The sequence below is a fragment of the Hyalella azteca genome, unplaced genomic scaffold (genome assembly GCF_000764305.2).
Source record: "Hyalella azteca isolate HAZT.00-mixed unplaced genomic scaffold, Hazt_2.0.2 contig1382, whole genome shotgun sequence".
NCBI lineage: Eukaryota > Metazoa > Arthropoda > Malacostraca > Amphipoda > Hyalellidae > Hyalella > Hyalella azteca.
The window spans coordinates 503,110-519,805 of NW_025931701.1; the positions used below are offsets into that span (position 1 = coordinate 503,110).

Consider the following 16,696-nt stretch of genomic DNA (forward strand, 5'->3'; position numbering starts at 1 on the left):
TACAAAAGTATTAGAGGAATTTATTTTCGCTGCAAAAATTCCTAGAGGTGAGCTTAGAAGAACTCGCAATGCAGACAAAATGTTTTATTTTAGTGAAGCATCGAACGCACCGCTTGGCGCTGTTCAGAAGAAGGTCTCGCCTATAATTGGGTATCATATTAAAATGCCACAGAAAAAATAAATTACCGGGTGTCTGTTTGTTTAAGCGATGACTTACGGCTTATCGTCGAGAGAACGCGTCGGAAGGCAACACGAAAACTTCAGATATGCTCATGCAAACGAGCGAAAACTCGGCCCACCAAGTTCAGCTCATTAAAATGAACAAGCGGGACTTCATCACAAGCCATAGTTTCTACAGAGTAAATCGCCGTCAAATTAAATTCGGTGAACCTACAGAAATGCTGTTATATTTCAAACTTTCCTCATAAGGCGTTTATTGGCAAACAGTCTACTGGAATTGCAAGGTGCAAATTGAAAAAAATGTATCGAGAATGCTGAAGGCGCTTACAGTTAGCTGCAAAATTATTCGTACACCCATTATTTTCAATGTTTTCATGAATAACTCGAGAATTAATCAATGTATGATCCTAAGATTTGATGGAGAGTATGTAATAAAGAAATGAACACTAAATTTTTAGAACAAAATTAATGAAATTTTAATACGTTTCAACATACAAAATTCCACTTCACCTTCAGACACAACTATTCGTACAGTTGGAAAATAATAACACAGTCTCAATAATAATAATCAATGTCATGTCCTTTCATCTTGATAAACTTCAGCAATCTTTTTGTATATTTTCTGATGAGATTGGCAGTGGTATCTGGTTTGATATTATCCAATTCTTCAATTGCGACTGGTTTCATTACCTGGCGATTCCTGGGAGCCCGATTATTGATTCTAACTTTCAACTCTTGCCATAAATTCTCAATCGGGTTTAAGTTGAGGCTATTTACTAGCCATGGAAGAATAGTGACCTTCTTTTCATTAAGCAAAGTGGTCGTAGCTTTCGACGTATGCTTCGAATCATTGACTTTCTGAAAGATCCAACGTCGCCCAAGAACCAAAGTCAGAGCGGATGTTAGCAGGTTATCATTTAAAATCGACATATAAACATCTGAGTTCATTATTCCATCAATTGGAGGTAACTTCCCGGAGCCACTTGAGAACAAACCAAAGACATCATTGATCCACCTCAGGTACGAATGTTGGGATTGTGTTCTTCGGAAGAAACGCCTCCCCATTTTTGCGCCAAATCTTCTTCGTATTATTAAGTCCAAATCGCTCAATTTTTTGTTTCAGCACTCCATAATTGATAATTTTTTGTTCCAAAAACCTTCCTCTTTGTCCACGTAAGATCTTGCGAATGTCAAACGAGCAGTAACATGACGTCGTGGATGAAGTGGGAGGGATGGTCGAGGCCTTCGTCTAAGCAGGCCATTCTTTTTGAGACAAGTCAGACAACGCTGTATAGGGTCTGACTTACGCTCCTTCCCTCAGTGGCTAATCTATTGGGAATATCCTTCAACACCACTCTGGGATTAATATTTACCTCACGTCACAGTTTTAGAAATAACTGTTCCGATAGTTTTAGCTTCCGTCTTCATCCAGGCAGCGTGTGTGCAATACTAAACTCTACAAACTTCTTTATCACCGACTGTACTGTGATCTTGGTGTATTCCAACGTTTCGAGATGCACCCGTAACCACTGCACCCCTAACACTGAATTGATTCGTCTTGCCCATTATTAAGTTTGCTGTCAACTGGTAGGAACCGACACCTCTTGAATGACGTCACCGATAATAATGTCCACTGGGATAATATCCAACCGGATGCCATTGCGAATATCATCAAAAACTATAGAAAGAGAGTGCTGGAGCTTCTCAAGATAGAAGAACATGTCATTGATTATTATTATTGCAACTATGTCAGTTTTTTTTCGACTGTACGAATAATTATGTCTGAAGGTGTTACGGAATTTCTGCATGTCAAAACGTTTTGAAATTACATTTTGTTCTGAAAATGTAGTGCTTTTATCCCTATTACATTCTGCTTAGTTCAATTAAATCGTAGGAACATACACTCATTAATTTTGCGAGTTGTTGAAGAAAACATTGAAAAGAAAGGGATGTACGAATAATTTAACGGCTAACTGTAGTGGATTGCAAAGCAATATGCCACACAGCAATTATTAGAATGCATTTGCAACAAGGATTTAACGGGTATACAAGCGAATTGCCGAGATAAAATGAATGGAAAACATCTTTATCTGACAGAAATTAATATTTATGATTATTTTAACAAAATACTTTCCTTATCCAGTGAGCGAGAGTCTGGCTAATCCAAAATGTTATGGCAAAATTAGCGATGATAGTTGAGAGTTTTGAGGAAACATTTACTATTTTAATTGATTGCTTGAATGACTGACGCCTGCCATTAAAATGAATTGCTAGCCAAAGCAGATGAAGAGCTCGCCTGGGCTAATCGAAAATTATTTCATGTTCGGAGATTCTCTGATCGAAAAACAACACCAAAGCATTAGTGTCACAAACCGTTTAGTAAAGTTTTAGCACAGTCATACAATGCAACTGCTAAATAATCAATATCGGGAAAAAACTACCACAAACTGAATCCTAAGACTCTATGTGTGGAGGTGTTTTTTTTTACAGCGGTGTGAGTGTTTAGAATTAGATTGTTATTGTGCACTCAGTTGAGGAGAATGAAATCTTTCGGTTAGACTGTAAAAGGTTGCAGAGGATATGATATTACAAGTTTTAATATAAAATTAAAAGGAATAGACGGAAACCTTGAATTTCAATGCCTAAACTATACTGGTACAACTTGAAACTTGAAATTGAACCTTGAATTGAAATTGAATCATTCTAATCTAAGGGTACGTAAAAAATTAAGGGAAAAATACAAAAAAAGGTTGCGCGGCAGGCAAACACTCTTGAAGGACCTTTTAATGCATCACACGACTCACAGATGAAGCAGGAGCGTATATAGCATCACTTATATTTATGTGCGTACTTATATGCCACATCAGAGGTTGTGCAGGTTCACTAGTGTAGCACTGTTAAGCCGCGGCTCAGCAACAGCAGCATAGCTTAATTTCGTCGTAAATCTGGTTCGTTAGACGAGAAGAATTGCGTGCGTCAAAAGGCCTGGTAATAAATAGACCTTAGCAAGTGGGTATTTGTCGTCGCTATCGCACTGAAGCTCACTAGCCTCTCACCCCCTCCGTCCCTTCCTGCGCCCAGGCTTAGAGCGCTTCATAGGGCGCGAATAAATTTGCACCTCGTTAATCGTGCCCAGACGACCGAGCGTCGGGCAACAATTCGCCACAGAAATGGTAATGAGTTACGACAATCACGACACGGATTTACTTATGGGTGAGTCGGGGAGGAGCAGAACGCCGCACTAGTTAAGGAAGGGAAGGATCTTACGTTGAAGACTCAGGAGCCAGAGGCCAATATTCACTCAGGTCGGGATGAAGTCAAAATCTCACGATCCTAATACAAATTAAACTGTAATATGCATGGCACTCGCATAAGACGCAAATACACCTGTGACTGAATTGCCAACTAAATAGCTTCATATAACTAACTTATGTTATTTTGTCATTTACATTCATTATGCTGCTAACCAAACAGATTCCAGATAAAGAACGAGCGTATCAGGCCGTAACGCGACACATCTCTTTCATGCTCGCAGACGTACCTGGAATAATAAGTTGCCTACAGAATTGATAGGCTTGCTGAAGAGCCGCAGCGAATGAATTAAAATACGAGGATAAAAGAGAGAATCTCCATAAGGATCGTCCGTCAACAACTGCTTTATGAAGTGAAGTAAGTAGCCTCTCCATAAATCCGAGTTACTATCCGACACAAGCCAAGATGAGGCGTGAAATCACACTTTAATTTTGAGTGCGATGCTACCTGATTTATCTCGCTCCTACATCTCAACTACAGATTAGCAGGCTATTTATTTCGCCGTTAATCCACAGGCATAAAAGAAAGAGACTCGCAATATTGTTAGTTAAATTACCATCTATCCATAGACCTCAGGGGCAGTGGACTATGAACAGCGCCATAGAAAGTGTGTCCGGTAAGTCTGCGAGATGAGAAGCCGACGTCTGCTCAGTCTAATTTCTATGCAGGGCTTCTGGTGGTGGCTAATCAGTTTTTACTGCCACGAGGAAATATCATACAAACTCCTTTCTCCTACAAAAAGCTAAGAGGATTTGATGCACAAATCAGATATAAAAAGCAAGTCCTTTTCAGCAAGTGCCCGTCTCCATCCTTAGTATGCAACGTGGCAGTAGAAATTAAATTTGCTGGTTGACAAAATCATTTAAACGAAAATTTGAATTGTTATTCTGAGGAGAGATAAAAGACTTGAATGCATACTTTAGTCTTGGCCACTTGAACTTATTAAAACGTTCAATAAAACCATTACTGAACGTTAAACACTCTTAAAATATTCCTTTCAAGCATGGGAAGATCAATTCGCTCCAAACATTTGTTAGAACAAAAAAATTGTCAGAGCGTTAAAGCTTTAGCTTATGCTTATAAAAAGCTTCAGAAAACTCGAATTGTTGATGTAATGCAGAAAAAATTCAAATGCAAGTCGCATTTTTACTAAGGGGGCGAAGCTATATTTTGACGAAATTTATAATCTCTAGCTGCTAGGTAGCGTAAACTAGGATATATTTCATGTTAAAAATTGTGTATGTTGCTTAATAACAATCATACACAAGTGGCATAAAAATATTATTTATTTATTGTCATTCCTCGCTGGAATAATATTATTGTATGGCATTGTGGATTTTTTACTGCAACTGTTCTGTACAAGCGTTTGTGAACAAGAATTATACAGCGTCAGGCATTAACAATTATACATCTAAGATCAGACATCACAGCTTACACCTTATGATCTCGTGAGCATATGATGAGTTAGGGACTTCCTAGTGCCCGGTCACGCTGATGCTCCGCCTTCATCGTCCTCCGTCTCCAAGTTGTCACTCCACCCTTGTGTCCCAGATGTAACGTTGGACGTGTTCCGTCTATTTGCCCTCCTTTTGGCCAGCTGATGCAAATGCTTTTGATTGTCACTTGCTGAGGGTAGATTACCAAAACTGGACAATCCGGGATCTTCTTCAGAAACTTATCCAATCGTCTCTTGCAAGCTGCAATTGTAAACTCTCCTCCTCTCAGTAACTTTGGTAAGGCGTTAAACAGCCTTGGTCCTGCCACGAACAGTGTTCCCTCACGAAGAGTCTGTACTCTGGCCGTTGCATGGTTATTGAATGGAGGAATCCTGCATCGTCCCTCCCTCCTTTTGTGGTAATACGTCACAATTTTGGAGGTCTCAATTCCAGTTTCAAAGTTGGGAGCTAGTCCGGTTATCATCTTCCAAGTGTACAATATGATATACCTCTCGCTTCTCCTCTCCAGTGAGTACAGTCCCACGTGTTTCAGCCTTTCCCAGTAGTTCAGGTCCAGCTTCTTCATGCCGCTGATCTTGTACGTGAAGGTCCGCTGCACTACCTCCAGTATTCGCACTGCACCCGCCTTAAGCGGCGCCCAAAGCTGACAGCAGTACTCAAGATTGGGGAACACGAGGGCTCTGAAGAGTGTAATCATTGGCGCTGCTTCTCTTTTTCGAAATTTCCGACAGACCCACTCCATCCTTTCTCTCCCTCGCGCAACTATTTCCTCGATGTGGTTATCGAACCTGGCTTCAGTACACATCAACACTCCGAGATCTCGAACAAATTGCTTTTCTTCAATTTTTGTGCCATCCGATGCCAAGTAGCGATGTGGCATCCCGGTATTAGTGCCAACTCTGTATCTCATTACTTCGAACTTGGTGCCGTTGAATTGCATATTATGCACTAGGGCCCAATCATAGATTGTAGACAAGTCGTCCTGTAACCTCGTGTAGTCTAGGTCCTCTATGATCTTCATCAGCACTCTTGTATCGTCCGAAAATTGCGATGTAGATTCGTTGGTATGTTCCGAGTCGATATCGGCGATGTGGATGAGGAAGAGGATCGGTCCAAGCACCGAGCATTGCGGCACTTCGCTTTTCATCTTCGCTTCTCTCGGTTTCGAATTTCCAATTGCGACAGCTTGTGCGTGATGATAACACGAGATACACGCGTGATGATAACACGAGATACACGCGTGATGATAAAAATCTCAGGTCGAAATGTACGCTTGAGTGTCAAGCAGCGGTGGCAATCACCGCATCGTCCAATCGCAAGACGTACAAGGTTATTCATTCTTTAAATTTTTAAATATTTCACATAAGAGTGAACTTTTAAATTTTTAACATTCTTCCTTCTTTCGTAAGGAATCACGAGGTATAAACTCACGAATTAGAAGCCTTCTGACACTCTAGAAAAAAATCTCTCGAGGGAATGAAGAGAAAGGTATAATTTACCTCTGACAAGAGCTGGTGAGGAGCGAGTCACTGACCTGTTGTGGCGTGGCGGTGAGGAATGAGTGGCAGGACTGACCTGTTGTGGCTTGGCGGTGAGGAATGAGTGGCAGGACTGACCTGTTGTGGCGTGGCGGTGAGGAATGAGTGGCAGGACTGTGTGGCGGGGTCGTCTCGAGGAGCGCGGGCCAGGAAGGAGAAGCACTGCCGCTGAGGGTCACACGTGGCGTAGCTGATGCGGCGGAGGGCGTGAGCCATCAACACTCGCTGCACAGCGCACAGCGTCAGGCATCGCAGTGATGTTTTCTTATTAATTAAAGATACATGGAATTATAGGCCCTTGCCCTTGATGACACGAGTAAGCATCGTTGTGTAAAGTGATATTTTTATTTATTCCTAGCAATTCGAATGATCTTCATTTATTTTCCAAACGGTTAATTTAAAGATCAAGAAGGTCTCACTGAGACCTGAGGGAGGCCTTTTCGAGATGAGGTTATTCTGTTTCAAAATAGGGAAATCCCTGATTGCATTTTTAAAGTTATTAATAATTTTGAAGAGCTCCTGCCGTTCACATAGCTTTCGAGCTACGAAATTTTTTTTACAAATTTTTGTGCATATGATGCTTCGTTTTTACCAATTGAAACTAATTAGCTAGCAAAAGCTTAATAGTGAGATGTGGTTTATTACTTCGAACATTTCAAATATTTTCATGCTGAACACGATAGGTTGCCAAAATTTTTTAATTTATACATTCTAGCCAAATTACCTTCATTCCAGGAAGAGGTAAAAATGCAAAATTAGTAATAATTGTATGAAAAGTTTCATTTATGAGAAAATAAAGAAGAATAAATTTTGCCAGCAAAAAAACGAATAATTATCTGGATTTGTTAGTATGCAATGAAATTATCTTGCAGAATTATTGGTACTCTATTTTCCAAGGATGAGTGAGGCATGAAATGGTTTAACTTAACAAACACTTGGTTATGAAAGAATCTTAAACGACATGCTCATAAAAATATTTCATTCCTAAAGAATTATAGAGAATATCAGAACAATTGTTATCATATCAGGCCTCTGACTGAGATAATGCAAAAGTTTCTTTTGAAGCTTTGGAATCGTTGATCCATTGAATGAGCAAAATATTTTAAGCGAGACATTTGACAGTGATTGAAACTCATCTAAGAAATAGTTTTATTATTTCTAACGAATAGTTTAAAGGAAAGAAAAATCTATCTATTGAAAAATCCATTGAAAATTTAAATTGAAATTGTTTTCAAATAATTTAAAAAGATTGAATGAAAATGCGAAAAAATTTATCTTATATCCACAACTAATAGAGACCGAGACATTTAAAATATTGCATACGTCATAACGAGAAACGCAGATCCGATATGAATTTATAACCGTCAATTTGTAATTGTGTTAGATATATTCGGAATGCACAGACCACTCCATCTATGCTTATTTGGCGATAAAGAAAATCTGAAGTTTAAACTGTTAAACGTGGAAGTTCGAGAAGCAAATGTTAGGTTCAAACTCCAATATATATATGCGTCGTTACAGGAGTAATCATGTAGTAGCTGAAACAGTAAGTGCGGAGTAGACATTTTGCTCTGATGCAAATTTTGATTCTATAATGACACAATAAGAAAATGCTGCAAACATAATGCTGATTATAGTGCAAAAAGCTATTTCATGAATGATGAATCTTTCTGTCAGAGCAGTCTGGCCATATTGATGGTCAGAACAAGCAATGACATATTAATTTGTGCATTAAAAAATGTTCTGAGCAGTCTAATTAACAAATTGCATGAAATTTTCATCATGATACAGAGTACAGACAGTAGTTGAAAAAAATTTCAAATTACGATTCTGTGGATTGAAGTCGAGCGAGAGAATAAAATATCGTAGAATCCCTCAAAACACGTTTTCTGTGTTGCCTACACAATAAACGGGGTAACTCCTTACAAGTGATGTTAATGTAACAGTTAATTGTTAAATGATTTACTTATGAATCTTGGCAATATTTTGACAGTGAAAAATTTGATCATAGCGATAACTTCAGAAAATCCATATCAGTCAGCTTATATATCGGCACTTGAGTTTGCAGGCGGTTGAAGCAAAATGATGATAGATTAAAAAGATTGTAATTGAGCAATAAAGGTGATACAGTTTAAGAAAAAAAACATTATCATCCTGAGTTTGAAGCCAATTTTAACATTCAAGGAATACAAGACTTTCAATAAAACTGTTGTATGCATCGAATGATCGGCGGAATTTGAATGCAGTTGACCGCGATAACAAAACTCTGCATTTGTCAGACGTGCATTTGAAGCGGCATGATTGTTTAGCTCAATGCAAGCATTTTAAAAGTAAAAATTTATAGGCAGTATAGAGCAATGTACATTTTTGACGACTTGTTCAATTCTTTATTTAAAGTCAAGTCAATATTTTCGACTTGATTCCCAACCTTAGACGACGAAGGCTTCGTCTCAACAATTAAGTAATATGTTGACAAGTATTATATACAAAAAATGGGCCCATTGAACATGATCGTACTCCTTAATAAAGACTAATCAAATAATAAAGGCTAATCAGAATCAAACCTAAGCATAATAATAAGCATTATACAATTGATAACTCTGCAACAACTAAAGAAATAAGTTAAATTAAGCAAGAGAGACAATATTATGCTGAAATACCAGGATCTAGACTTGGTGACGACCGCCTGCTTACCTTGCCGTGCGCGTCGCAGATCTTCACACCAGCCAGGGACACCACGACCAGCACGCGTCTGCCCGCACCACCGCTGGCCTGTGGGGCGACACACTGGACCATCAATCTCAAATATCAATGGAACATATTTGTGACAGTTTTTTGTGCGCTTCTTTCCCACCAGGCATTGGACGTCAAAATAAAACCTTATACTTATAAAACCTTATATATAACCTTCTTCGCTGTTAGACATTTTTTATAAGAAATCAACTAGGAATAAACGGTTTTCCAACGTCATTCGTCTGGTAGAGAGAATCGCCTGTTTATTATAAGCTCGATGCTCTTTATAGGATCTACAATACTTATCGTGTTAATATATTACTTAGATCTTAATTTTAATTTTTAGATGCAGAATCTTAAGACACAAATAAACAGTTGGAATTGTGGGCTGAATGAAAACTTATTTTCTGATGTAATTTTAGCATAAAATTGTTTATATGAAAATAAAACTTTTTCAAACTTTGGAAGCGGATTGAGATCTATTTTTTATTTTGAACATGGTTTCGAACAATTCCCTCCTCATTTAAGCATTACATTTTTTAATTAACATCGGAATTCGGGTTTTCGAATCGTGATTATCAACCCAGCGCAACTCTGGGTTAACTTAACTTAATTCGTAAAAGTTTGTTTGTGAATTCATATGTTTGTTTGCTTGAAAAATAATCGAAAAAATTAATATTAAAAAGCTATCAATATTAGAAATAGGCAATTGGAACTTTGATATTAAACTAAAATGTTAACTCCTTTTTTGCCCGGGATGGATAGGTATACTCTGCAATTTGAAAATACCGCCATCCAGCATCCAGTCATCCCACATTCTGTCCTACAGAATGCCATCAAAATGAATTTCATATTTTATCAAGAATTACGAAATTTACGAACGTAATTTAAGGAATTATTCCTTCAATCAATATTAAGCATGGAATGGTACCCTATGGCTCCCAGTTTGAACACAAACAAACGAGCGAAGCCAACCTAGAAACCCAGCAATATTTGACCTATATATATATGTATAAAATAGGATATTTCTTTAAATAAATAATAAATTTTCAAAATAATTACCTGGAGTATGGATAACATGATTTGAAATAACGTTATTCTCAAATTGCTTGGATTATCTAACCTGGGTATCGTAGAGAATTAACAATGGGGCAAAACAAATGACAAGAATCGGCCACAAGCCACCAGGTCAATTCTTCAGCGCCGACATCACTATCAAATGATATACAGGGTGTCCCAAAAAAAACGATACTCAACTTTGAATGGCTGTAACTCGAAAAGTAATAGAGTTAAAAATTTTTGGAAGGTCAGGATTTGTTTCCTATGTTTTTCTGCATCTCTCCACAAAAAATCAGACAGATCGATGTAGCCATATGCGTTTGATAGAACTTTCAGTGACATGTGCTAAAATCGTGCTTGCGCAAAGTTTTAGTTTGATCATTTTGCATACTCATTACGTTGTCTTGACACGTTTTCATTTAGCTGTTTGATTTTTAGCGCATTTTCTCATTTATGAAAAAAATGCACTATTGTGCTCTTAACCTTAACCCTTAACTTAACCTGACTGCCTTGGCTACCGAACTCCATCGATCTGCTTCCCCAGTTCACCGGAAGCAGCTCTGGGAGCCAACATTTTGCACCTGATATTTGAAATTCTCCCAAACCCCCGAAACCCTCCGAAGGGTTTCAGAAAGTAATTTATTTAATACACTTTCTTTTAATCAGGTACAATCTTCATGCAATTTATTACTCGATGTCTAAGAAACTTGCATCACTCATAATATATTTTTTTATCATGACGGCCGAGATTTTTGACGACCAACTTTCATCGTTACCGAATTAACAGTTCCCAAGTTCATTCGCACATATTTCTGTTTCTTCATGTTCAAGTTATTTCTCTACATCTTACACAGAAGGGGATTCAAAATTTTACTCAAAAAGATGAAATATAAAAAATTCGACACAATACACAAACTGCATTTGGAACGTTTTTATTGAGCATGTAATTTAAATCATGAATTACAATCACTGCCACAGCCAGAATAATGGACAATAGCATTGAATGCATCTTCCAACTCTAGTTGCGTATCGTTCCTGAGGTCACATCAGGCATTGGAGTTTCTCTATCATCGTTGTTGGTGCCACTTTAGGCCCCTGGGTAGCACTATCATTGTAGCCGAGACGTACTATACTCGAGGAGCCTAATCTTCCCCATCATTATTGCCAAGCCATTTGAGGCGTTTGTGAAGCCGTTTCATCGAGCTGCCTCTTCAGCTATACTGGATTTTTCATCATATATGATCATGATTCAAGCAACCTTTTCATTGTTGATAATAATTCATCAGGCACCGGATTTGTACAATCGTCTTCGCTGAGGCCTCTGGGGGATTAGGGTCGCCAATTATCGCTGATAAAGGCTTTTCAGCTAACGGATTTGATCCATTATATATTCCGAGGCCTCTTCATGTATCCTTTATGATGCCGCTTAGTGGTCAATAGTTACATCAACATCGCTGCCGAGGTTACAGTAGAGTTGCATTTCACACACTTCGTGAACAACAGTCATAATTATGGAGTGAAGCGTCTTAATTGAGCCCGATCATACCCTAAATTCAGATTATAATGTAAGTTGTAGCGGTAGAATAATTTATCAGCATGTGGATCACTAAGCTTACACTTAGCTTGCACTCTGTAGTAAATTATATCAACTACGTAAGCAGGACGAGTCATGAACTCTTATGAGTGATTGATAAAGTTGCGGATGTTGAGTAATCTCCGGTACATCAGACTTGAGATAAACAAAAAAATATAACTCAGTACTCACTGCAGTGAGTGACAGAGCGCATTTGCTCGTCGACGAAAACGTGAAGTCGCGGACAGACGGACGGTCAGACAGACAGACAGACGGACATGACGAGCGCAATAGGGCATTTTTTCAATGAATGAGAAAATGCATTAAAAATAGAATATATTTGTAGCGAATGATATTTGACGGGTCCTTGCAAGAACAGCGCATGTATTTGAGCCGATTAACGATTTTGAAGGAAAACATACTGATTAAACATACTGAAAAGGGAAAATTTGATGCCGTGATAAATCGTCAATGTAGCGAAAATGGTCAGAAATTTATACGAACGTATAAATTATTTTATAATTAATTCTCTCCTACTTCATGACGAGCGTGAGTGGATCAATACTATCATTAAAACATTATCGCATGAGAACAGCGTTTTTAAAGTAGTCAAGCATGGAAGCCGTCTCTCAAACTAATGTAGATAGCATCATAATATTAAACAAATAATATACATACGAAGAGGACAGCTACAGAGGAAAAGTACTTTAAAGTCAGACGTTATGGCTGAACGTCAAATTCGTTGCTCACGTGATTACGCAGGCTCTTGGGCTTATCTATTACACATAGACGTCTATTTGGCCAAATTTACCCGGGCGTTAAAAGCCTAATAAAGCAAGAGCAGGTGCAGCCCGCAGCTCTGGGCCTCCATTACTTGAGAACGAGGCGCGTTCACACGAGCTTCCAGACGTAGAGTAAATTTGCATGCGCACAGAAAACTTGTTGTTATAGATCAATAAAGCTGAGGTTTGGAATGATGAAATGTGAAGCTGAGAGAAGCGAACGATAAGCATACGTCAAATAAATTTTATAGTTTCATTCCTTTAACATTAAATAAACGTAGAAATTTGGCAGAGAATATCTTCCGTAATTGATGCAGCTGTAGAGCACCATTGAGAAGGCTCGTGGTCTCATAGGGCTCTCTTTTATTGGTCGAGGCGTGAGGCGACACAGCACATCAACTGTAATTGCATGGCATGGACATCTTGGCTCGGGCAGCATCTCAGCAGTAACTTGTTCTATTCGCGTACTTTTAATCATCTAGTTTGCGCGCTGAGTTATATTAATGAATATCAAAATATTTTGAAAATTTCAGAATTAACTGGCTATGCAACCACACTCTGCACCTGATCTGTCCCTGATTTGTGGAAGTGTTCGTTTAAAATATGGAGGCCGGTCGACTTATCATCATGGAAGCGTCAGCTCGGATCATCAATAATTCTCTCAGGTATATATTAAATATCTTAAGTTGTTATTATTATCCTATTATTATTTTCCTCATAACTTGCTGTTATTATACTCTTTTTCAGATTATTTTCTCACTGTCATCGGTATCATATAGGATTTTGGTTACGAATAAGACGCAGCTAGAAACCTAAATAAATCATGAGTTGATTTGATCTATTCGTGATGAAAGAATTATCCGAAAATAGAGCCTGCTTACTGTATTATTTCTGCATAGATGTCCGTGATACATTATCATGCAGTTTTATTTTCATAGCCAGTGCCGGTACTTGTCCATTTCAGTCAAAAGCGGGACGGCTCACTCGTACCACAGTTACATTCCAGGTATGAAGCTTGGCAAGGCCTCCCTGCAAATATGAGCAGTTTTAATGTCGCTCTGGCAGAAACTATATCAGGCATAAGGTTCACTTAGGCACTAGAGGTGTAGCCGTGCGACACACTCAGGCTAAGTAGACATGGAATTTCATTTTCGGAAACGCGCAACACAACGCGTGCCTAAAGCCGTTAAGAGACACGCCGCTCGGCTAGTCAGAATGGCTGTGCTTTTTGCCACCAACTCTGCACGGGGTTAGAGTGTGAATACGATTTTGTGTTAAAGATCATACTCGAGAGGAAGAGCGAGAGGGCTAATTCAATCATATACCAAACAATGACAACTTTCAAGAAAAATATTTAATTGAAGCATAATGAAAAACTTTGATATTGATACTTTGTTGTATATTGATTGTGATTTTGATCTTAATGTTTTTGTAGAAGTCACGTGACCAAAAAAAGTGAATTAGATGTCGCAGTCGTAGATTGAAACTCACGTGGACGCTGAAGAGTGAATTAAACTTTACTTTCGAGGAACTCAAAGTAAAAATATGAATCAAGCTTTTTAAATCCATGCCTTTCTAAAACGTTTGTTTCGGACAGAAGATTTCTGTAAATTAAACTACCTGATTCGTTTTTAATTTTTATGATAATTTCTTCATCAGCGGATGGAAATATAATTAAGATAATGGATTCAATTTAAGAGAGAGAGCATACAATAATAATGACACTGCAAATGAGGACCCTTGGATACATCGATTAACAAGTTGTAGGTTCGGGTATTTGTGTCATTGCAGCCGGAAATATAAGGAGCAGAGCAATTAATTCTTATCCACTATACTTGACGTCAATGCCGCCCCGGGATTTTGCATCGGCGCGAAAGATTTTTCTTAGTGGAGCAGCCACGGCGTTTCGCAAACCGTGAAGAGATTGGCACTAAATCTGAAGTTATCTAATTTGCATTATAATAAAAAATATGCAACTATATTCCCTCAAATTAACGAGACTTGAATTCTATGTCAACTGTACATGGGTTTGAACGGATTACTTGGAATTTTACTTCTGATTGGATTGTTACTTTGGTTTGAATATTATTACCAATATCAAAAACTATCTAGGCTCTCAAGATCCAAGGGCGCAGGGTTGAGTTGCTGGTAAGTTAAGAATACTTTTTCTTCTTCTTCATCTGTTATCAGTTTATCCCAAGCCAGGCCACACACATCTGGGTCAGAAAGTTCAATGGGCAAAAAAATAACATTTTTTAAAAACGGAAATCATGCATAAAGTTCAAATTTGAGACTATCTTTGTGAACGATACAAAATTAGAATTCAATCACATTATTGATATTTAGCGATTAATTTTTAGAAAATTAATCTTCAACAAATTTTGTCCAAATAGTCATGGCTATTTACCTAATTCAATGAAGTAACAGCGATTTTTTCTTAATATCTTCTCTTCGCGAGTTGGTAAGATGAGGTGTAGCCAAATACAATATGAACAATACACATTTTCGGATTTCACCGATTTTCGGTTGAATGAACCGTAGATTCATCGAGTGTATCCTTGATTTATGGTGATGATTTGGAATATTTTATTAGGAATCGAAATGAAGTTTGAAAAGGAAACGTATTCCAGTTTACGATTGCCTGCCACACTAAGCGTCAGAGGAAGACGCAGGGTATTACGGGAGCATCCATCATCGTACGTGATTCTCATCTATCAATTAAAACGACTTCCAGGAAGGGAAGCGCTTCTCGTAGCCTTTTATTTTTTCCGCGGAAGAAATTGAATTGGCTGAAGTTGCCTGAGGTAAATTTTTCCACTTTATAGTGCTTCTCAGTTTCGTTGCCTAAACTGTTTAGTATTTTAAAGCAAAATTTGCACAAAACTTAGAGGACAAATTTTAATGAAACGTAAAATGCAAGTAAGAAGTGCTGCAATAATATGAAGAAGTGCTCCAATAATATGAAGAAATGTTTATATTGCGAAAGGCAAATAAAAGAATTATGCGATAGTCTTCTTTTTCATGGTGTCGTTTGAAGGATCTCAGTTAAATAAAATTATTCGAGTCCAGTATCTTTCAAAATTTAGCCAGATCTGGTAAGCGCATAAAAAGATATCTCCTCCCCTTCGCGAAATACGCTCGTATCAGCCATATATTAAGAAAAGGGGACGGTTAGAAACTAATGTCAATAGAAGCTTCTTCAAGCATCTACTGTATTTTTATATAATCTTAACGTTTTTATCAAAAAGAGCAAGAAAGTGTGTTAAAATTCTCAGGCACTTGAAATAACAACAGTTCCTCTCGGTATCGAATCTGACATAAAATTCCAGAAAAAAATAACCAACTAGGATCCCTAACAAAATTTTAAGACGGTGGCGACCCTGATTTAGGTGCAGCCCTGGACTCGTGGAGCACGTGAATCAGCCGCTATATATGCCCGCTTCAGCTCAGAGTTTGAATGCAGCTTCTGGGCAGCTTGCTATCTCGGTTTTACTCAACTCGGCCAACCCTTGTCACACTCTTGGGCGACTTTTATGTAGGAAAAGAGATTCTGACCGGAAACTGATTTCGATCGGGCCAAGCAGGCCCGATCGAATGACACGGGGCAAGCAGGCCAGGAATAAATTTGCGCCGAGTTTAGAGACTATTTGACCGAAGCCTAGACGGTCCTCAAATTTTGATTGAGATATGAGTAGAATGTAATTTAGCTTGATTAAAAAGCTTGAACTTACAAAAAATGTTATCACAGTGTCGTTTTTCTATAAGAGAATAATTTGAGGAATTTTTAGCAAAAATCTACACCAATTTATGCTACTATAATTTTCAGCGAAATAATATTGGAGAGCCAAATTTGTGTATGTTCTAAGTCGGAACGTTCTGGAAATAAGGAGCTAAATTGAAACAACGCCAGTAAGACAGATTTGCTGTGCTAAGGACGTAGCTGCTGGCGACAGTCTGATCGCTGTGGCGCCTCGGTTCCAACGAATCTTCGTGAAAAAGAAGTAGGCCTGCATCTGTGCGTGGCCAGATAATAATAAACGCTGGTCCGTGGCCAGCTGCCTT

General features: G+C 38.3%; 1 protein-coding gene across 1 annotated transcript in view; it reads right to left on the reverse strand.

Annotated features, from left to right (window-relative positions):
- LOC125178539 overlaps nt 1–16,696 on the reverse strand; it is a 59,121-nt gene that overhangs the window by 29,341 nt on the left and 13,084 nt on the right. The window contains exons 3-4 of the mRNA XM_047882527.1: nt 9,182–9,259; nt 6,566–6,712 (exon numbers count right to left, since the gene is read on the reverse strand). Coding sequence (XP_047738483.1) covers nt 6,566–6,712; nt 9,182–9,259 — 225 coding nt within the window. The remainder of the gene's footprint in view (nt 1–6,565; nt 6,713–9,181; nt 9,260–16,696) is intronic.